The following is a 22,999-nucleotide window of genomic DNA, read 5'->3' as shown; positions in this document are numbered from 1 at the left end:
AGTTATTTACTGAAGGAACCATCTACAGATACCATCGACTGGGTAGGTCCAAAAGGCTAAACTTTTCACTCTGATGGAAGCGTACTCCCTAAATGAGTATCATCTAAACACGAAACTCTAATTCTTCCAATAACTACTTTATATCTAAAAATATCACTGCTGAGTGCTGCAATTACATTTCTCAGCTGGAGACATCTTTCTACATTATTCTCTTGAATGCGTAAGATCCAGGCTCAACAGAGTCTTAATCAGCTGCACTGAACTCTAAATGTGATCTAATTAACTGCAAAACTACTCAGATTTGATTGGTGGGGCTTTTTGGTTTGCTTTTAAACCCAAGTATATCTTCATCACCTGGTCTGCCCTCCAAAGAAAACAGTCACAAAAACCAGAAAAGATGTTCAGAGGGAAAAAAAAAACCAAACCTATCGTTATAAAATATCCTTAGATCCTGCCAACATCTACTGACTCTCAACACAGCATGCTTGCCCAGTAATTTCTTACGGATTCTGACTTGGAAATTTCCAGTCTTAAAACTGTTCAAGGGTAAGACTCACCTACAGCCCCTGTTGTGGCCACAGCACAAGCCCCACACCTCACTGCCAGTTTGACGTGAGCTGCAGAAGCATCTCCTTGCCCTCATTTAGTTTGGTGAAGGAAACAATTCCGAGACTCCCGTAAAGCTCAGTTCTTCCTGTACTGGTAAGTTCACTGCAGCCCTACTCACACTGGGTGTGCTTTGTCTTGAGGAGCAGGTTAGGAAAGATGTATGCATCAGATTTTTTATTTTTCCTTCCTGGATTAGGAACAATTATCTGTTAGGCCAAATCTCCTCTTCTGCCTTCTCTAAAATTCCAAACGTTTGTTAGCAGAGCTTGTAGGGAAAGAAGGATGAACACAGCGAGTGACCTCATGAGTAACCTTGTCCCTAGCTTTGATTCTTCTCTCTCATATCAAAAGTACTTATAACAACATCTAAGCTACTGAGTTGAACGTGTGCCATGTCTTCTTCTCTACTCACCTACGCAGTTATCACAAAGGCTGCAATGTGAGGCACGAGGTGGGCGGAAAATCTTGCAAGTAAAACAATATTTTAGTTTCACTGTCTGTCCATTGATGATCACTTCTTTTGTCCTGGGAGGGGGGCGGTATCCTCCTGAACTGGAGCCATTTGCAATATCTAAACATGGAAATACAATGCATTAAATTTTTCACATGCGTGCACAGAACTGTCCTTGACAGCGATAGCAAGTTTCAAATTGATATTAACACACTTCAAGTTTTCTCTCTTCTCGTTCTTCTAAATTAACATGTAGCAAAAAGATAGTTAATTACAAATATCATCCATAGCCAATCAATTTGAATTAAAGAAATGTCCCAGACCCAGTTCTCAAATGCTGACAGTTTACTTGATGCCCAAACTCTCAACACTCTCGTACCCTCTAGCAGTTCACAGAGAATACATTAAAGACAACTGTGACTACTGCTGCAGGATGACAAAACTTGGACAAGTTATCTGTAGGATTTTCCTGATTTTTTTACAACTCCTGTAAAACCAAAAAGCCTCTCTACAAGTGCAGAAATTCTACAACCTAATACAGAATCTGCATATTTACTTAAGCAACAGCAGCTCTGTCATTAGAGCTTGGCATATGGTAGAATAAGATCAATCATCAGTTTGAGATCTCTTAAATGCTGTGACAAAATGGAGCACATTCAGAAGAGTATTTCACAACTTTTGCTGTTTCAAAGTTGGAAAACCCAACTCCCAGTGTTACTTTTACACGTCTTGAAGTTTGTTTGTTGCATAAAAATAGTTTACAGCTACCTCATTTGATACAAGTGGAAGGGTTTTGGGGTTTGTTTGCTTGCCTTTGTTTTATTTCAGGACATCAGCATTCATTTTTCCAGCAACTAAAGGACTGATTTGGCTAAATCATTAAAGTTTCAATTTTGTCCTTTAAATGCACCCAAGCTGAGCTACATTCTGAAAGCTGAACATGTAAAAATGGTCCCTTTTTCTCAGTTTATCTGTTCTTGTGTAATCACAATCAAATCAAACCATAGGAAAAAAAAAAAACACTAATACTCTTGGACAGGCAGAACAGCAAGAACAATAGGAAAGTAAAATAAAATATTTTCTAATATATGAATGAAACTACATTTGGCAGCAAATCTAGCTTAAGAAGTTCTCACCTGCAACACACTCACTCACTCTGTAAACACGCATCAATGAAAGTTTTTGTGGGACACCACTGTAAACTTGACCACTGAAACAACTGGACTTCAGAAAACTCTCTTAGAGAAGAAGGTGCAAGGAGGGGAGCAATAGAATCATAGAATCACAGAATGGTTTGGGTTGGAAGGGACCTCAAAGATCATCCAGTTCCAACCCCCCTGCCATGGGCAGGGACACCCTCCACTACACCAGGTTGCCCAAAGCCTCATCCAACCTGTCCTGGAACACTTCCAGGGATGGGGCAGCCACAGCTTCTCTGGGAAACCTGTGCCAGTGCCTCAGCACCCTCTGAGTGAAAAATTTCTTCCTTAGATCCAATCTAAATCTGCCCTCTTTCAGTTTAAATCCATTGCCCCTTGTCCTGTCACTACACACCCTTGTAAAAAGCCCCTCTCCAGCTTTCCTGTAGCCCCTTTAGGCACTGGAAGGCTGCAATAAGATCCCCCCGGAGCCTTCTCTTCTCCAGGCTGAACAGCCCCAACTCTCTCAGCCTGGCTCCAGAGCAGAGGTGCTCCAGCCCTCGGATCATCTTCGTGGCCTCCTCTGGACCCGCTCCAGCAGCTCCATGTCCTTCTTGTGCTGGGGACCCCAGAGCTGAACACAGTATTCCAGGGGGGTCTCAGGAGAGCAGAGCAGAGGGGCAGAATCCCCTCCCTCGCCCTGCTGCCCACGCTGCTCTGGATGCAGCCCAGGACACGGGTGGCTCTCTGGGCTGCCAGCGCACGGTGCCGGCTCAATAGCTGAATCAGGGTGTGAAGCTCCTAGGCATCTCTTACGAGAATTAAGTGGTGAACACTGAAGGAGCAGCAGCTTAGAAGCAGCCTTCTAGACCCTGATGAGGTGCAGATGTTTGCTTGTGTTGGATCTAAATCAACCCCTGCAACGTTCCTGTGATGTGATGCTGGGCCAGGTCCTATGATGTGCACATGGAGCACGGATTACTGCACGGCTCCCATAACGATAATACTGATTTTGACCTCAAGGCCAACACTACTTGACACAGTACTTTTGATTAAGTATTGTGTAAGTGAGAGTATTTACATGCAGAAGCATAACTAGACAAAAAAAAATTGTTTCATGTGCAATATGGACATTACCTGAAGTTTTCTTTTTTTGTTTTAACAGTTATATGTTGTTTAAAAGAAACCCATTAATTACATGATTTTGATTTTAAAGCACTTTAGCAGGTACAAGAACTTGATAAGGTCAATAGAAAGAATTTAATTTCTTCAGGTTATAGTAAAAATCCATTTTTGTGTTTGCTTGCATAGCAGTTTATTCATCCTCATAACACATCAGTTTGAGTTAAGTGATCTTTGATTTTTGCATTCTAATTCAGAACTAAGCTGAGAAGATGTTCTTTTGAGGTCACAGCACAACTGTGCTTATACTATTTAAAGCTTTACAGAAATGTGGATGATTACTAAATGCAGGGAAAAATTTCTTACAATTCAGAGACAACATTAAAAAAGCTTCTATACTTAGAATGAAAACTTGTTCCACAGAAAATAAGTTACCATAGGTTGCAAGAAATGCTGAAATAAGTAACTTGTAGTACTAGTACAGATCTGCATAAGAATACTTTTTAGGGAAGAAAAACACCGTAGTTAAGTTTTTGTTAGTAAAAATCCTCTACAGCTGATTTTAGCTATTACCACTGAAAAAGATAAATATTTTAATACACTGTACTTTTGGTGACATCATCCCAGCAGGCTTGTAATATTCTTAGTTCTTCTACAAATCCATGGGCTTTAAAACACAGCATTATGCTCACTTCTGATCATAGTCTGATCACATACATCAGCAAAAATGTAGGTCATTAGCCCTAATGAGCCTTTTATCCAACAAAACATTTAGCATGTGCATGCATAATATCTTCATTAGTAAATCAATGATTTCCATTTGATACTCACTCAAATTTAGGTGCATAATTGTCAAAAATACTAATGAAGCCGGAATTTTATATAGGTTTAGCTTTCTACACTGCTAGAAATGCTGATGCATTGAATTTCCTAAAATAACACTAATATTTCAAATTTTCTTCTTTGATAACATTTTATTATTCCTGAATACGTACCTAACTGTTGAAAGAAAATACTTCAAGCCAGTCAAGGTGAATTGTTTAGAAGAAAAATGTTCTTTTTTTCTAATGAAACATTTATCCATAAAAAAATGCACATTGACTAAACCCAGTATTTCCTCACCTTTCAAGAAGTTCAAAAAGTGCACTGTATTTATTTTATTTTAAAATGGGCTCTGGCAGAATCTCAAAGGCAATTTCCTTCTTCTCTGGTGGAGAAGGGAGACTACTGACCAGCCCATTATAATTTCAACGCTGGTTTTCTACGAGAATTTCCTTCCAAACCTTTGCAGAAAAGTTCAAGTTCACAGGGACAGCAAATCCTAGCTCTCTGAGGAAAATGAATCTCAAAATCCAAGGATGAAAGCTGATGTAATTAATGAAGACAGCCATGTCAACTTTCCATGGAGTCAGGATTTTACCCACAATCCTAAATCGCATAATCAAACCCCAAAGTTCCAGTCTTTCTGTTTCTTCACAATTTTTTTTCTGGAAACAAGCAACAGGGTAAGGTCAAATGTGCTCAGAATTAATCAGATTTATCCAACTTAAATGGGCTAAATATGTGCTGGTGTCCCAGTGATTTTTCCGAGTGTAATTAGCCTTTAATTAGATGGCTCATACCTGGGTTCTGGCACAGTTAGATCATAGAATCATAGAATGGTTAGGGCTGGAAGGGATCTTCAAAGGTCATCTAGTCCAACCCCCCTGCAAGGAACAGGGATATCTCCAACTAGATCAGGTTGCTCAGGGCCTCGTCCAACCTGGCCTTGAACGTCTCCAGGGATGGAGCATCCACCACCTCTCTGGGCAACCTGTTCCAGTGTTCTACATATCTTTTAATATACGCAGTCCCTTTAAGGTGCAATAAGATGAACCTTTATGGAACCACCTTCCCCAAATAAACCTGAGTTTGATCACTACTTTCGACATTTTTCTCTTCCAATTCGTTACTGAGGTAGTAACGCAAGTTATTTTACAAAAATGGTAAAATTTCCCAACTAATGGGATCACCTTCCGTCCTCTCTGCTCTGACACGTTTCATAACTTCCCTAGCAGCGTTAAATGTTCATGTACCAGATGGGGCTCCAGCATTTTTATTACCCTGTTACAAAACCCCCAAACATCCAAACTATATTCTTGCAGGACCAAGGTACCTGACCTGCTGCAGGAAAGTCACTCCAAGTATTCAATGGAAACACAGCATGCTCTAGCAACCTTCTTACGTGACAACAAACTCCACTTAGATCTCTCAAATTATTATGCCATGGGAGGTGCTGTTTAGATGAGACACAGAGGCTGGAATTTTGTATACACATCACCAGGATTCTCCTGCTCAACCAAGTGTTTGCTTTTTTGGTCAATTTTCCTAAGATCCTAAGACAAACAGTCTCTAGAAGGTCTCTCCACATTGTCTCTCCACAAACTTAACAATCATAACATGCAAGGTTTGCTGTCAGCTTGAAAGGGACACAATTCATTAGAATAACTTGAAGCAGTTGTAATGTTTTCTGCTAAGAAAAACAGACAAAGCAATGAAAAAATCTTTATGTATGACCAATATCTGAAGAACAAAACGAAACTGCAAAAATGCAAACCTCTAAGAAATGTCTTCCTCTATGTTTAGCCACTTAAATCTAAGCTACATGCTTAACAATAGTGGGCTACAAGAGGAAAGAGTAATTTATTTTTTTCAGGGAAAAGAACTTAATCAGATAAAATTTTGTTTCCAGACAGTAACCTCAGGGACAAACAATACTGGGAATGTGGCTTAGACCAAAACCAGCAGCTGCTAACTGCGATCCTCACGTAATTCTTCATCTGATAACCAACAAGAGATATTGACCAAATATTGCTCCTGACTTTAGATAAGACTTACTGCCTTGCTTTCGGAAAAAAATGATGTATTATTTTCTTAAGAGTAGAATTGCATCATATTCTTAGAATCACAGAATGGTTGGGGTTGGAAGGGAACTCAAAGATCATCCAGTTCCAATCCCCCTGCCATGGGCAAGGAAAGTCTAAAACTTTATGAGAAAGGTAGTCTTGCTCCCAGAAAGAAATGTGATCTTTAGGGATTTGCTGAGGGAAAGAAGCATAGAGAGTAAGAGCTTGCTAAAAGACTTATCTGCTGCACAAAGTAATTTCACGAAATTTATTTTAAGAATGTTGTTTAAAGCATGCAGTATCAGGTATGACTACAAGTCTACCGAGCTGGTACCTCACCTTTGGAGAGAAAACAAAACATAAGCATGTGGTACCCGCAAGCAGCACGTATTTGTTGGGGCAATTGTCAATTCCATGAAACGCCTTTGCTGTGGCACAGATTTAACTTCACAAGGCTCTAAGGAAATCAATTTTTGCGTTTCGAAACAAATGAAAGACAGACAAGGGATTGTGGAGAAGTCTCAAATGCAGTGTTGAGCATCAATGAAAGTTAGAGAGCCAAGACAAAACCAACTTCCAGAGACGGCGCGCTGGTGTAGCTAATACATTGAGTTCAGGGCTTTTGAAAAAGCAAAAAAAGCAAGTGGGAGCTGCAAACTGGCCCCAGTTGGTTGTACAGAATAAATTCAGAAGATACACATTAAGTTATGACAGTTACCCTGAAATAAGATCCAAAGCGCTTCCTTGCCATAGACGGGCATTTTTAAGGCTGGAAGGATAAATCACCATGATTTTATTTACCTGCAACACTTATCCAATGCAAAAGAGATTGACATTGAGATTGAGAGTGGTGAGGCAGTGGAACAGGTTGCCCAGAGAACTTGTGGCTGCCCCATCCCTGGCAGTGTTCAAGGCCGGGTTGGATGAGGCTTTGGGCAACCTGGTGTAGTGGAGGGTGTCCCTGTCCATGGCAGGGGGGGTTGGAACTGGATGATCTTTGAGGTCCCTTCCAACCCAAACCATTCTGTGATTCTATGATTCTATGATCTTTAAGGTCCCTTCCAACCCAAACCTTTCTATGGTTCTGTGATCACTTACTGTTTGCCACTAGAGTGTCTTTCCAGAAAGTTGCTCCTTGACTTTGTGGTAATTCCACCTAGACCTTATTTCCACAATTTACATACAAAGAATCCTACGCAGGACAGTATCAAGAGCTCTGCTACAGTCAAAATTCAGCACATCTGCTGCTTCTTTTCCACCAAGACAGTTATTCTTTCAATGAAGGACATCACTTTTGTTACACTTGATTTGTTCTCTAAATACTTTGCTGCCTGTTTTGAGTCTTAAATAGCCATAAAGTCCACCCCTGCCAGCCCCAATTCTTACAATTTGATCATTTAGCAGTTTGCTCCATGTCTTTCCAGACAGAAAATAGTTTCCAGCAATAGAACAAACAGATTTCTATTAGAGGAGAATACTGTACCCATATCTGTCTGTCTAGTAGATTGACAGATTTTTATTTTTAACTACTACTACTTTCCCTCTTCTGACCTGCACTTCTTATCAGCTGGCAAGAAGCGTGCAAGTTCTCTTCTGAGATCTAAGCAGAGTGTTGAATCCTTCAGACTGCCCTCTGTTATTCCTCAATTCCCAATTACACAGCATGCCTTCAGCTTCTCTTTCTTCCTCTGACCTATAACAGAACCTGTCCTGTTGTCTTCTACTGTTCCTCGCTGGTTGTAAGTGACCTTATTGCCCTTTTGCCTTTCTGACACTTTCCCTGTATGCTTGTGGCACCCCCTTGTACTCACCTTTAGAAAGTGTCTCCACTTCTGATACACGTAGCTTTTTGACTGCCACCTTCATAAAGCTACAAACACAGACCGAACGGCCTCGTACTACACTTCCCAACCTTCCAACGCACGAGGATAGCTCGACGATGTGCATTTAATACAAAGAGATTTTTGGAACAAACTGTGGTAACTTGCTTGTGTGTCAAGGCCCTGATACCAAGAGCAGCGTTGTCACAGTGCTGCCTTCTGCCTTACCTGCCGAGGTTTTCATTACTCAAAAAAACAACCTACAGCTCCTTCTGATCTTTTTTTTGTGTCTTTATAACCACTAGATTATGAAAATAATGTATCTGAGTCACCTCCTATGCCAACTAGCAAGCATGCAAAGCACCTCATTCTTCAAATGGAGCCAAGGACACACTCAGTTAATGCTTACAGCCCGTTTACACATAGAATCATAGAACAGAATCACAGAATGGTTCGGGTTGGAAGGGACCTCAAAGATCATCCAGTTCCAACCCCCCTGCCATGGACAGGGACACCCTCCACTACACCAGGTTGCACAAAGCCTCATCCAACCTGGCCAGGAACACTGCCCGGCAGCCACAACTTCTCTGGCAACCTGTTCCAGTGCCTCACCACCCTCAGAGTGGAAAATTTCTTCCTTATACCCAATCTAAATCTCCCCTCTTTCAGTTTAAGTCCATTGCCCCTTGTCCTGTCACTACACACCCTTGTAAAAAGCCCCTCTCCAGCTTTCCTGTAGCCCCCTTTAGGCACTGGAAGGCTGCTATAAGATCACCCCGGAGCCTTCTCTTCTCCAGGCTGAACAGCCCTGAACATCTGCCATTCCATAAGAATAGAGAATTTAACTGCCCATCATAAAAACTTTCAAGTGGCTATTACACCACGTCCATTTCAAAACTATAGATGCAATTAAATACTGCATATACGGGTACTGGATTTCAAAACTGGGGAATTAATTTGCTGTGGTTAAATTGGTGAAAATCCTTTAATAAAAGCATATTCAAAACATGATTTACAGAACACTCAAGATTTCACCAAGCTGAATATAAGGGTGAAAATAACTAAGTCCTAATAGCTACTCTTCAACGACTCACTTGCAATCTCATTTAGCAGACCATCATCATTATCATCTTTATACGTAATTACTGAAAAAGTAAATTCCTATTAGAAAGCCCATCTGTTTTACATAAAAAGAAGAGGTTTTACAAGTTTTTCTTCTGAAAAAATTTTCCCCAACTGCACTGTCATTATTACTGGTAGATAATCAGCAAGTAAATTTCAGTAGCAGCTTCATTAATGGATTTTAATTTCAATTTCTGCCTAAGGGACTCAAGAAATTCAAAGAAACAGACGCAGAAATGGAAAAGTACCTACAGAGATGACAAGGAACACAGGACAGTATCTAGATGGATACTACTCTTCTCTTCAGCATCTTACTCTCCTCTCTGCTCCTTTCTCAAATGCAAGTTCGAAAGCCTCCCACTGTTCAGGAAGATTTTTTCATTAATTTTCAAACAGTTTAAGGAATTAGGACTGTGATTTTTCTATAGCTGACCCATTAGCCACCAGTGGCACAATTAAAACCACCATGTCTGTCTTTCTCTTCTAAACTGAGGACCATCTGTTTTCACTCAGCAAGCTTCTCAGTAAGGGAAGCAACACCAAATATATCCTTACTTTGACCAGAGTTAAGCTAACTTCCCTCAAATATATCTTCCTTCATATGCAGTTAGGCTGCAGCTTTTCCTTACGATGCTCTCACATTATAGCAAGAATAAATTATTCTCTCAATCATCAAGACTTGTCTCATTACAGAGGAAAAGAAACAGAACATCAGCAGTACGCCCAACGATTTGTCTGCGAATCTTGACTCTAACCAACTTTGAAATCCTATCCTTAGCCAAAAATGGGTTTCAAGAAACCCATTAATCATAGAATCATTTGGTTGGAAGAGACCCTCAAGATCATGGAGTCCAATCATTCACCCTGCATTGTCAGGGTCTCTAAACCATGTTCCTCAACATGGAATAATAATATATGGAGTGAAAGAAAGATGGTTGGTCAACAGGCTCAGACACAAATGTCTTCCCTCCTCCTAGTTCTGGTTTAAATATCCTTCATGAGTGCAGACTTCCATATAGTGTCCTCCTATGGTGGTCCAGCCTTTTCCTAAGAACCACCTCTCCTGATTAGCTACAGCAGTGTCCCACACAGTGTTGCTTTTCTGGGAAACGAAAAGGTCAACCCAACACAAATGGCTTGGTTGATGACGTGTGTTGTTCAGTAGGAATGGTTGATAATTTCAAAACAAGTCTGGTATTCATCTAAATGTTAAGCTTTCACTTTTAATCTACCTTTAAATGCCGAATGTGACAAAGGTGAAATTTAACTACAACGTACAACTTTTTTTTCTTAATTTAAACTTTTAAAAGTATCATTCATGTTTTATTTTATTTAGAAAGCAGCACTACTTTCTTTATTAAACGTCTTAAGTAACTCATATCAGGAACTAGATGATCTTTGAGGTCCCTTCCAACCCTAACCATTCTATGATAAACGTCTACTTTTATTCTTTGGAAACGGCTAGATTGTTAAATTTATCATTAGGACAACAGAGACCAGGATGATGACTGGCAAATTAACACTACTCGTGCTTCACCACCAGAAGAGAAAAAAAAAATAGAATCTCTGGGATTTGGGAGCGAAACAACTAGGAGAGGTCATGGTGGCAGAATTCAGAAGTGGAAGAGTTTAACAGAAGTCTAAGTTCTTCAAGTCTTATGAAGGTTATTCAATTAGAAAAATATTCTTCTGATTTCAAATATCTTATAAATATATTTACCTCCTAATTATAAGACATTTTACTGGAACTGAAAGCAAAGAATGTCCACTGATCCAGAAATGCTGCATTAATAAGACTGAATAAAAACTCCATTTTATAGAACACTCACGAGTCGGCACAGTAACCGCAGCAGTAACAAAACAGTTACATGGGAAGCTCTGTTTCAAAATGGCTCTTCCTGGAAAACTCTAAATTTTAAACAATTTTTTATCTACAAATTAGTACACGATTTTATGATATAAAGGGGCATTGCTTTTTGGCAACATTAAGGAATATACCTGCCTGAATTCCATCCTCCTATCACATTATTCCTAAAGAGAGAATAACTTTTTTTGAGAAGAGGTAGGGGCAAAAACAGGAAAGGAGGGGGAAATTATAGCTTTTTTTCCCCACTCTCCATCCTTTCCTTCCCAGCCATAAAAATAATTCCATAACCCATTATAGCAACTTACACACTTCTGTGCAGCACATTACACACTTAGTATTCAATTCTGAAAAATATTTGCAGTGACAGCACTGGTAAAAGCTAAAAAATAAGCTCTAAAATCCATCTTCCTGAGAAATCTGTTAGCATTCCCAACAACATAAATTTGAACTTTGGCATCTGTTTTCCACATATCTGGATTCTGTGAATTTTAGGAATTCTTCCATTACACAAGCAAGGACTGAAGCTATTGTGTTTCACAGAATTCCAGTTCCTCAGTATAAACACATTCCATATCCATTCTTAATGTGGTGGGTTTTGTTTGGTTGGTTGTTTGTTTTTTCATTTTTGGTTTGGTTCAGTTTTGTGGTTGTTTTTTATTTTTTTTAGAGTGCAGTGAGTCTATGGCTTCTCAATGCTCCTCTATTTCTGATTAAATTTATTGTAAATTAAATAAATGTCATTTCTTTTACTACCCTTGCATGCAAGGGCAGGTCAACTGAAGATTTTCTTTTTAAACAATCCAGAGTGCCATATCCAAAAGTAAGCAAAGAGAATAAATTTATATGAGTTTAAATTCTTCCATCTGGGACGGAGCTATCTGGGTCATCTAGAATCTAACAGTTTTCTTTTTTCTTTTCCCTGTATCGTATGTACAGTATGGTCCTTGCCCCAAAGCCAAGTCCTGCCTGGTTACATGGAACCTCCTTGCTGTCATGGCAATGACAGTTGGCTCCCAGCTCTGCACAATTAGTCCAAACAACGTTCAAAAGTAACGTAGGTTTTCTTCCTGGAATGGGAACGCCAGCAGAATACACCGTTCTTGGAAAGCTATACCAGGTCTGTAAAATTTGCTGAACCACATATCTCAGATTTCACACATCCATAAGAAAAGATTTCCTTCCCACAAAGTTCAACGACCGTGTTACATGATGACACAGTTCCAAAAGCTTCAAACCTACACAAAGAGCAAACAGAGTGAGTGCAATCAGCACGCTGCAAATGTGTGGGTTCCACTTCAGAACTCAAATCCAAACACTCGGAAACACACAAAATGCTGTTTATTGCACAGACACCTTTTTATCTTAACACGCAGCAGTGTAATAGCTGTGGTCAGGACCTTCCAAATCTGGTGAAAAAAAGTGATTCATCACTATATTTTGAAATCCTGCTTCTTAAAATAATCCATACCAAAGACAGCGTGTGTGTTTCCAGGAAATAAAACCGTTCTTCCTCCTCTGACAGCAGTTTTCTGAAACTGAGCCCTTGGAACCAGATTTTGCTAAACCCCAATAAAACCATTAGGTTCAAACCACCACTAAAGTATGTACATGTTTCAAACCAAACTTGTTACCTTTCCTCTGCTAAAGACTCACAAAGGCCTAAAATAGTGAATACAAGTCATTATTTTTTCATTTTACCCTAACAATCATAGAATCATAGAATGGTTAGGGCTGGAAGGGACCTTCAAAGGTCATCTAGTCCAACCCCCCTGCAAGGAACAGGGATATCTCCAACTAGATCAGGTTGCTCAGGGCCTCGTCCAACCTGGCCTTGAACGTCTCCAGGGATGGAGCATCCACCACCTCTCTGGGCAACCTGTTCCAGTGTTCTACAACTCTCATGGTAAAAAATTTTTTCCTAATATCCAACCTGAATCTACCTCCCTCTATTTTAAAACCGTTACCCCTTGTCCTATCACAACAGGCCCTCCTGAACAGCCTCTCCCCATCTTTCTTGTAGGCCCCCTTGAGGTACTGGAAGACCGCTATAAGGTCACCCCGGAGCCTCCTCTTCTCCAGGCTGAGCAGCCCCAACTCTTTCAGCCTGTCCTCATAGGAAAGGTGCTCCAGCCCTCTTATCATCTTCGTGGCCTCCTCTGGACCCTCTCCAACTGGTCCATGTCCTTCTTATGTTGGGGGCTCCAGAACTGGACGCAATACTCCAGGTGAGGTCTCAGGAGGGCAGAGTAGAGGGGGAGAATCACCTCCCTCGGCCTGCTATCAATCTTTCTTTATCCAGCAGATCTCTTAAGTGGAAGACACAGCTGCACCATGTGCTTACCGCCTCTTAGCAGCTGAGTAGTAAGAGGAAACTAGTGTCACATAGTTGTTAACATTTTGCCATTTTGACATCAATTCTCCTAGCGCTCCCACGTACACAGGCACGGTTCACAGTGTGATTTTGGGGTGTACAAACCACATCCGCTTTCTGAGAAAACTGAACCAGAACTTTTGCTCCATGTGTGCACCAAACGAACTCTATCCTATACCACAGTGTCAAACCAACGACTTTGCCCCGCAGGCGTTTTCACCAATGTTTTGTGGTGGACATAGAGTCTAGAGAACCAGAAAAAAATTAGTCTGAAGTGAACCCCACAAATTCACACTCTATAGACACAGCAGCATCTGCAACAATAGCTTAAGTGTATTCGTTTGCTTCTATTGCATTAAATTAGACCAGTGACGAGTGGTGTTACTCAGGGGTTGGTACTGGGACCAGCGCTGTTTAACATCTTTGTTGGTGACATGGACAGTGGGATCGAGTGCACCCTCAGCAAGTTTGCAGATGACACCAAGTTGTGTGGTGTTGTGGACACACTGGAGGGAAGGGATGCCATCCAGAGGGACCTTGACAGGCTGGAGAGGTGGGCCTGTGAGAACCTCATGAAGTTCAACAAGGCCAAGTGCAAGGTCCTGCACGTGGGTCGGGGCAATCCCAAGCACAAGTACAGGCTGGGCGGAGAATGGATTGAGAGCAGCCCTGAGGAAAAGGACTGGGGAGTGCTGGTGGGTGAGAAGCTCAACATGAGCCGGCACCGTGCGCTGGCAGCCCAGAAAGCCAACCGTGTCCTGGGCTGCATCCAGAGCAGCGTGGGCAGCAGGGCGAGGGAGGGGATTCTGCCCCTCTGCTCTGCTCTCCTGAGACCCCACCTGGAATACTGTGTTCAGCTCTGGGGTCCCCAGCACAAGAAGGACATGGAGCTGCTGGAGTGGGGCCGGAGGAGGCCACGGAGATGATCCGAGGGCTGGCGCAGCTCTGCTATGGAGACAGGCTGAGAGAGTTGGGGCTGTTCAGCCTGGAGAAGAGAAGGCTCCGGGGGGATCTCATAGCAGCCTTCCAGTACCTAAAGGGGGCCTACAAGAAAGCTGGAGAGGGACTTTTTCCAAGGGCATGTAGTGACAGGACAAGGGGCAATGGATTTAAACTGAAAGAGGGGAGATTTAGATTGTATATAAGGAAGAAATTTTTCACTCTGAGGGTGGTGAGGCACTGGCACAGGTTGCCCAGAGAAGCTGTGGCTGCCCCATCCCTGGAAGTGTTCAAGGCCAGGTTGGATGAGGCTTTGGGCAACCTGGTGTAGTGGAGGGTGTCCCTGCCCATGGCAGGGGGAGTTGGAACTGGATGATCTTTGAGGTCCCTTCCAACCCAAACCATTCTGTGATTCTATGATTATTTGTCACAGCAAACACAGCCTAAGACTGCACTCTAGTACTAAACACCAAGGTATTTCCCCCGTGCTTGCATAAACCTGTTATCTGTCTTTTCCATTACATGAGTGAGGGTTCCTCTGAAATTGCTTCAGGAACTGGGATTTCCATTGACTGCCATATCGAAGCCAATATAGCAGCCTTCAGCAAGCTTTAGTATCTTACTAAAAAATAAGCAAACAAAACCACTGTTTATGAAGCAGCTCTGCAAACTCTGTATTCTTATTTTCATGGCACATTTTAGCTATTGAGCATGTTTGCAGCTGCAGAAATTCCACAATTTTAACAACTCTCTTGATAAATGAGGTTGATTAAAATCTAGTTCACTCTCCTTTAATTGTCCTGGCTTTACACAGATAAATAGTAACATTTTATTACTGTTATTGAAGAAAAATCTTCCCAAGACTGCATCAGCTTACAAGACTGTATATTAGCACCGAGACTCATCTGACTCTTCCACAACATAAATAATAAGAGAATTAAATTAAGTTAAACTCTGAGGGTACGCTATTTTAAAAGAAGCTTTAAAAGCTGATTAGTCTAGAAGAACCTTGGCAATAGCAGCTTTCTTGCCAAGAACACTTCAGAAAATATTCTCTCATACACCACAGAGACTTCTATCAGACTTGCTGAAAAGTATTTACAGTAATAACGATCGCTCTCCAAGGCCAAGATTTTGTTTACTGTTTTTCTTGGTGAAGAACTGATCAACCATCCTTCCACAGGAATCCCTGCAGTTTCATCAGACATGGAAACTCCAGAACAACTACTGTGGCAAGATAGGAGTAACTCCTCCCATGAGCAGAGCAGCACACTGCCTGCACACAGCACATGCACCCCTGGGAGGAAAACAAAGAGACAACAGACCTTCGGTGTTACCTATTTGTCTCTCTAGATCTGCTGCTTCATCTGGTGTTGCGCGTGGGAGGACACCAGGATCACTGAAACTAGTACGCAGCAGGGTCCCCATCACGAAAAAGAAAAGAATCCCACCGATTGCAGGTATAGCAGGTGTAATCTTCTCTGACAAATATGGACAACTGGAAAAAGAAAAGAGATTAAACATAATCAATAACACATCGTGCAACTTGCTCTCAAAAACTATTTGCCATTATAAAAGCATAGAAGGAAGTGAAATGGAGAAGCTGTGGCTGGCCCATCTCTGGAAGTGTCCAAGGCCAGGTTGGATGAGGCTTTGGGCAACCTGGTGTAGTGGAGGGTGTCCCTGCCCATGGCAGGGGGGTTGGAACTGGATGATCTTTGAGGTCCCTTCCAACCCAAACCATCCTATGATTCTGTGATAAATCTTTATATTGATAAATTACTTGTCTTGGAACATTTATTGAAGCTGAAATTTCCATTTGTGTGCTTATGACACTTCTGAAATGTCTCATAATCTGTTTAATAAAGGCCCAAATAGCATAATAATGATCTCATTAATAACCAATACTCATTTACACATGAAAAATATTTCTGTCACAGGATATTATTAACTCATATATTGGTTCATCTACTGCACAATTATATAAAGCAAATCATAGAATCATCTGGTTGGAAGAAATCCTCAAGATTGAGTCCAACCCTTCACCCTGCACTGTCAGGGTCCCTAAACTGGAAGAAGGTAGAGGGAACGAGAAACAACCTGAAGATATTCAGCAAGAAAAAACAAAGCACGTAACATGATGAAACAAGCCACACTAAAAAATGTAATTAAGTCTATAAAATCAATTTATTGCCCATCACAAAGATGGTGCTCAAGAATTTCCACCTGTGACACATTCCTTTAGTAATCTTGGCATACATCAATATTATAACACCACTACTGATTCTCCTTCTTAATCCATTTCTTGTAACTCGGTAAAGACAAGTGCAAATGCCAGTGCAACACACTTGGAAAGGAATAAGCCAGGAGTGCCGAGGGCAACACGCACAGCCCTCTAACGGCACAAAAAAAGGCTCTACGGGTACCAGACTTACAATACACATGCAGGGCTTAAGATTGGATCAGTTTTAGCATCAGTCTGTCCATTTTGAGTTTATTACATGTGAAGCACAGGAATCTAAACAACACGTAACACAAAGCATCTCTTTACAGCTGTGCAAAAAGAAGAGACATGAACACTCAGACATTATACTGTACACCACTCCTGTTAATCGAAGTCATACAACAAGCCCTGCAGGATCATCTTAGGAAACACAGGCTGAAGACTCTCTTCATAGCTCTTACACTAAATAGAAGTGGGCAGAACATAGAGACGGCTTCATGCCTTTCTGACATCTGTGTGAGCAGTCGTAAAATAAGCCCCAAACCAACATAAGCCGAAAACCAACAAGTTCCAGGCCTTAGGGCTTCATCTAAAGCTTCCAGGTATCAATCAAGTTTAATTACCATCATCTTCCCTGTTTCTGCTGACTGCCTTAAATGATGATTCAGACGCATGAGCTTTGCACTGCGAGTCAGTTAGCCTCACCGGAACGTTAACTCCGAGCAAGCGATGCCAACGTCAGCTTCACTGCCCATCAACTTCTGCCAACGGGGTGGGGAGAGAATGGAGACGCTTTTCACACCAGCTAGCACGTACCAAGCCTTTATCTTGTCCCCTGCATCCCCCTGTCAGAAGTACTCGGCTGTTTCATCCAACGCCGTGGGTTTCAGCCGTGCCGTGAGTCCAGACGCATTCCACGGTGCACCACCCCGTGACTGGGAGTGGAGTTCACGTTTCACCCCACATCAATGTAATACTCCAGGTGCACCAAGTCACGAAAGATTAAAAAGACAACTGTGTACAAAAAAAAGGCGAGGAGCAAGAGATACTTTCAAAAAACCTGCGTCAAAGACCCAGCTTTATGAAATCAGTGCTAACTGAAGGAGGCTGCCTTGCTCCCTTCACGTTAGAGAAGGCAGGCAGAACCAACAACTACAGAGAAGCTTTCATACAACACACCCATCTTACTGCTCAATTTATTTCTTCCCACAAAGGATTACTGAAACCAGAACTACTGCAATATGCTCAGACAAGAGTACAAATAGGCTGCAAGAAGGTATTTTTAAAAGGATTAGAGGGAACATGTACATTAACGAACACTAAATATAGCACGGTGCTATTATTCTTCTATTACATTATTCATTGCACGCACCAAAGAAATGTGATGGAGCCAGTTGCCCAAACAAGAGCTGTATGTGTCTGAAAGGTGCCACGAGATCATCTCAGGGCAGCGCAGCAGGCGCAACGCGATTTAGGCAGGGGCCGATGCAAAACCAGTAGGAGTGTCTACCTGCACAACTTCAATCTCACATTCTCTGCAATACTCAGAATGGGAGCTGAAGGGCCATCATGACAGTGGCATGTTTGCTTTTGACAATAATTCCACAGGGAACTGGGAGAAAGAATCATAGAATGGTTTGGGTTGGAAGGGACCTCAAAGATCATCCAGTTCCAAACCCCCTGCCGTGGGCAGGGACACCCTCCACTACACCAGGTTGCCCAAGGCCTCATCCAACCTGGCCTTGAACACTGCCAGGGATGGGACAGTGAATGAATTCCTGTGCTGAATTCCCACTGATGGGGCAGTGAATGAACTCCTGAATGAATTCCTGTGCTGAAACATCAAGCAAGCTTTGCATTGCCAAAAAGCCATCACTTCATTATAGTAAAAAAGTATGAAAATGTCTCTCTTCCTTGCTGAACCAAGTCCACCTGCAGTGAAAAAAAAAAAAAAAAAAAAAGACAAAAAACCACCTCAAAGTCCTGCACACTCTTCACCACAGGCAAGTGTAAGGAAATCTGCTTCACCTAAAGGTGTTTTCAGGGTGTAATACCCTGTATTTTAACAACTTTGACTTTGAATTACTTCTGTAATAACACAGAAAAGACCAAAGATGTAATCTTTGGCAATAATAACCAACTAGCGCTCCACCAGTTCAGAAGTGATTTCAAACTGAGAAACCAGTCCTTACAGAGATTCAGACAGCAAGCCAAGGCAGGACCATTCCATCTAGTCTGCCTTATGCACCAACAGACCAGATAATATTACATGGGCCTGCAGAGAGCTCAGCAATATCTATCCTTTAGAAAGGCCCAAGTCATTTTTCAAATTCCTGTCAATTAAATTAAAAAAAGAAAAAAAAACAAAAAAACAACCAGATACTGTATAGACCATTTTTTCCCTTTGTGTCTGTATAAAAAAAAAGGAAAAAAAATTAGTATCTCCTGGGTTATTAAAAAAATTCACTGAAAGTGCCTTCAAATTAAAAACGTGGATTTTAGCTCGAAATTGTCAATACATCTGTAGAAATACACTTTGATTTTATACAATTTATATTTGCATGCTTATATAACAAATGTATTTGTACTGCTACATTGTCAGCATTATTCTCAACAATTTGTATTAGTGCTACTACTTTTGGAATTGTCAAATACTTTACACAGAAAACGAGTACTTGTAAAATTTGCTCAAATTCCTTAATTAATTTGCTTCAATTGTGTTTGCATCCTGTCAAGCATAAACTTTCCTCAGATATTATAAGAAATATCTTTTCCTGATAGCATATTCGGTGAGTTTTTAAAGTCAATACTAGCAGGTATTTCCTGACAGCAAATTTTGGAACTTTCACGCAGAGGGACTCCCCACGGTCCGTCTGCATCACCGCTTACGCTAAAGCAGCACAGAGCTCCAGAACAAATCTCCATCCCACTGCAGAGCAAGGAGTGACAAATCTTTTAATCAGCACCTGGTAACTGCTACACGTGAACTGACATCCTCAGTTTACATCTTAGACACAGTAGAATCATAGAATGGTTAGGGCTGGAAGGGACCTTCAAAGGTCATCTAGTCCAACCCCCCTGCAAGGAACAGGGATATCTCCAACTACATCAGGTTGCTCAGGGCCTCCTCCAACCTGGCCTTGAACGTCTCCAGGGATGGAGCATCCACCACCTCTCTGGGCAACCTGTTCCAGTGTTCTACAACTCTCATGGTAAAAAATTTTTTCCTAATATCCAACCTGAATCTACCTGCCTCTATTTTAAAACCATTACCCCTTGTCCTATCACAACTGGCCCTCCTGAACAGCCTCTCCCCATCTTTCCTGTCGGCCCCCTTGAGGTACTGGAAGACCACTATAAGGTCACCCCGGAGCCTCCTCTTCTCCAGGCTGAACAGCCCCAACTCTTTCAGCCTGTCCTCATAGGAAAGGTGCTCCAGCCCTCTTATCATCTTCGTGGCCCTCCTCTGGACCCTCTCCAACTGGTCCATGTCCTTCTTATGTTGGGGACTCCAGAACTGGACGCAATACTCCAGGTGAGGTCTCACAAGGGCAGAGTAGAGGGGAAGAATCACCTCCCTTGACCTGCTGGCCACGCTCCTCTTGATGCAGCCCAGGATGCAGTTGGCCTTCTGGGCCGCAAGAGCACATTGCCGGCTCATGTTGAGCTTCTGTAGTAAAATAATTGTTCTTAATCAGCATCTGTAATGACAGCAAGCACTGACTAGGTCCCTCCCAGAAAACACATTTTTAGGAAGTATTACTTGACCATAAACCTCACTAGAAATTGTTATTGTGGAAAGAACTTCAGAGAACAATGTTTGGATTTGCACGTAGCAACGAGTAACACAACCTGAAGTTTTGATTTAATTAATAGAGGGGCTTTATACAAATCAGCCTTGCTTTTTGCTTGGCTTCTCAGTTGCTTTTTTGAAGTACCATGTGAAAGTTTCCATGAGTGTAGGAGGGAAATAAAATCTGCTGGAAGACTAGTCTGCCACAGCTAGATAAAAATGAAAGCACGCTGATATTTAAGAGATAATTACCAAGTACCACCATGTGAAGGAAGGATGCAGGAGAACAACAACTGTAATTCTTCCCACCCAGCAGCCCTCTTAACTGTGTAACCGTGCTCCCTGTGGCTACCAAGAACAACAGAAAAATACACATGGAAAGTGTATTAAAGAGCACACACAGTGAGAGTCCTACAACTTCCAAGCTTTTTTCATTAGGAAAGGGGAGGGGAAAAATACGAAGCCTTCTTAAGGCCTTTCCTGTAAAGATGAAGGTTTTCCTGAACAGTTCACTGACAGCTGTTGTTATTCACTGATGGGGAAATACAATGACAAATCTATCCAGCAGGGATAATGAAGATTTGGAGAGAGTCTAACCCTCAGTAATTAAAAAAACTCTTAGTCACTAAAAAAACGTAATAACAAATACAGGCACTTACTAACGAGCACAAAAAAGGCAGGGTTCTACACCTGTGAGAAACTGGAGATCTCGCTTAATATTTCCTAAGCTGGCAGGCAGAAGGGAATAAAAGTACAGCTTTTATGCAAAGATGTAGTAGCCACCACACTTAATTATACTAATTAATAAAAAAAAGAGACTCCTACACTTTGCTGGCAAGACTGATAATAGGATACCGTGTGACAAGCTTTTCACCAACATAAAACTCTATGCAGCAGGTCCCAAACTTCTGACCTTATGCCAACACGAATCTTCACCAGGTTCTCTTGTGAGCCAAGTTCTTTTACTAAAATGTACAAAAACGACACCATTTTGTCGACTTCTCTTTCTGCCTCTTTAACAAAGCCAACATGCAGTTGGAAAGGAGCATGGATATTGGCACAGGGCAAGAGAGGCAGAAGCACGCACGAAAACCAGGGGACAGAGGGAGGAGATTTCCATTTCAGCAGCTGTCAGTAAGGTCTCCATTCACACCACCACCCCCTGTGAAACCATGTTCTAACCTTGACCTCTCTGATTTAGAAATGGAAACAGAATACCCATATAGACAGATTAAAGGCAAATCGAGACTCTGGAATGGGAGAACAAAAACGGTTTATGATTTACTCCTCTAACGACGAGTTACCAGTTTAAATAAAACAGCCAAGAATGTGCAAGTTGACCACATCACAGACAGTGGAAGACACAAGGACAGGCGAAAGATGAGTTACAGCAAGAGGTTGAAGGCTACTGCCGGATAAAGACTGCAGGAAGATCAACGGGACACAGGGAATGATCTGAGTGAAATAATTTCAACTGTTGTACCGTTTTGCAGGTCGCCTCTTTTTATTTGTTTTCCAGCAGATTCTCAACTAGAGAACACTACATTCCACACTGCTATTAGGAAAAGCATTGGCAAAGTATGAAGAGAATCTATGATATCAAATTCTATGATATCAAAGAACATTCGAATGATCTGTTCTTCAGTCAGTGCTTTTTGGGATGCTTTTACATTTCCACCTCCACTCCCAAATCCTAGCATCATATAATCACAGAATGGTTGGGTTGGAAGGGACCTCAAAGATCATCCAGTTCCAGCCCCCCTGCCATGGGCAGGGACACCCTCCACTACACCAGGTTGCCCAAAGCCTCATCCAACCTGGCCTTGAACACTTCCAGGGATGGGGCAGCCACAGCTTCTCTGGGCAACCTGTGCCAGTGCCTCACCACCCTCACAGTGAAAAATTTCTTCCTTCTACCCAATCTAAATCTCCCCTCTTTCAGTTTAAAGCCATTGCCCCTTGTCCTGTCACTACACGCCCTTGTAAAAAGCCCCTCTCCAGCTTTCCTGTAGCCCCTTTAGGTACTGGGAGGCTGCAATAAGATCCCCCCGGAGCCTTCTCTTCTCCAGGCTGAACAGCCCCAACTCTCTCAGCCTGGCTCCAGAGCAGAGGTGCTCCAGCCCTCGCATCATCTTCGTGGCCTCCTCTGGACCCGCTCCAGCAGCTCCATGTCCTTCTTGTGCTGGGGACTCCAGAGCTGAACGCAGTATTCCAGGTGGGGTCTCGCTCATCCTCCAGCCACCTCTTTGAAAGGACCTTATTTTAAAGCTAAGGTGAACAAACTCTTAAGAAAGGTCTGACAAGAAAAAAGTTACAGCAGTCATCACTGTGCATCAACCAGCTAATGGTTAATTCTTCACAAGCATGCTGGTGGCACACGGAAAACGTGGTTTAATTTCAGTATGCATTAATCCAAGAAACGTTACATGAAATGCCTAACAAGATTAGCTAGGGAAGTTCTGCATTAGTTTCCTACAACCGTCTGATTCTTTTGTATAGCCTTTAAAATTCCTATTAGGATTTTCAAGAGATATTAAGGAAATCACAGACTCATTTCAATGGGATTTGAAATTTGTTTTAAAAACACGGATTATTCTTTTTTGCGTTTTGACCTATTTTTTAACATCATACACTCCCTCATTTCGGAATGGTCAATC

General features: G+C 41.9%; 1 protein-coding gene across 7 annotated transcripts in view; it reads right to left on the bottom strand.

The window, feature by feature from the left end:
* Positions 1 to 22,999, bottom strand: part of ZDHHC14 (zDHHC palmitoyltransferase 14) — a 116,832-nt gene that overhangs the window by 36,630 nt on the left and 57,203 nt on the right. For 4 of the 7 annotated variants that reach the window (XM_086631184.1, XM_086631186.1, XM_086631188.1 and 1 more), the window contains exons 2-3: positions 15,651 to 15,823; positions 1,022 to 1,180 (exon numbers count right to left, since the gene is read on the bottom strand). In XM_086631184.1, the coding sequence (XP_086487310.1) occupies positions 1,022 to 1,180; positions 15,651 to 15,823 (332 nt within the window). The remainder of the gene's footprint in view (positions 1 to 1,021; positions 1,181 to 15,650; positions 15,824 to 22,999) is intronic. The other 3 variants (XM_086631185.1, XM_086631187.1, XM_086631189.1) reach the window with 2 other exon arrangements.

Source organism: Tauraco erythrolophus, chromosome 2 (assembly GCF_009769465.1).
Source record: "Tauraco erythrolophus isolate bTauEry1 chromosome 2, bTauEry1.pri, whole genome shotgun sequence".
NCBI lineage: Eukaryota > Metazoa > Chordata > Aves > Musophagiformes > Musophagidae > Tauraco > Tauraco erythrolophus.
Note: the sequence above shows the minus strand (reverse complement) of the source record. Positions and strands in the feature narration are given on the sequence as shown.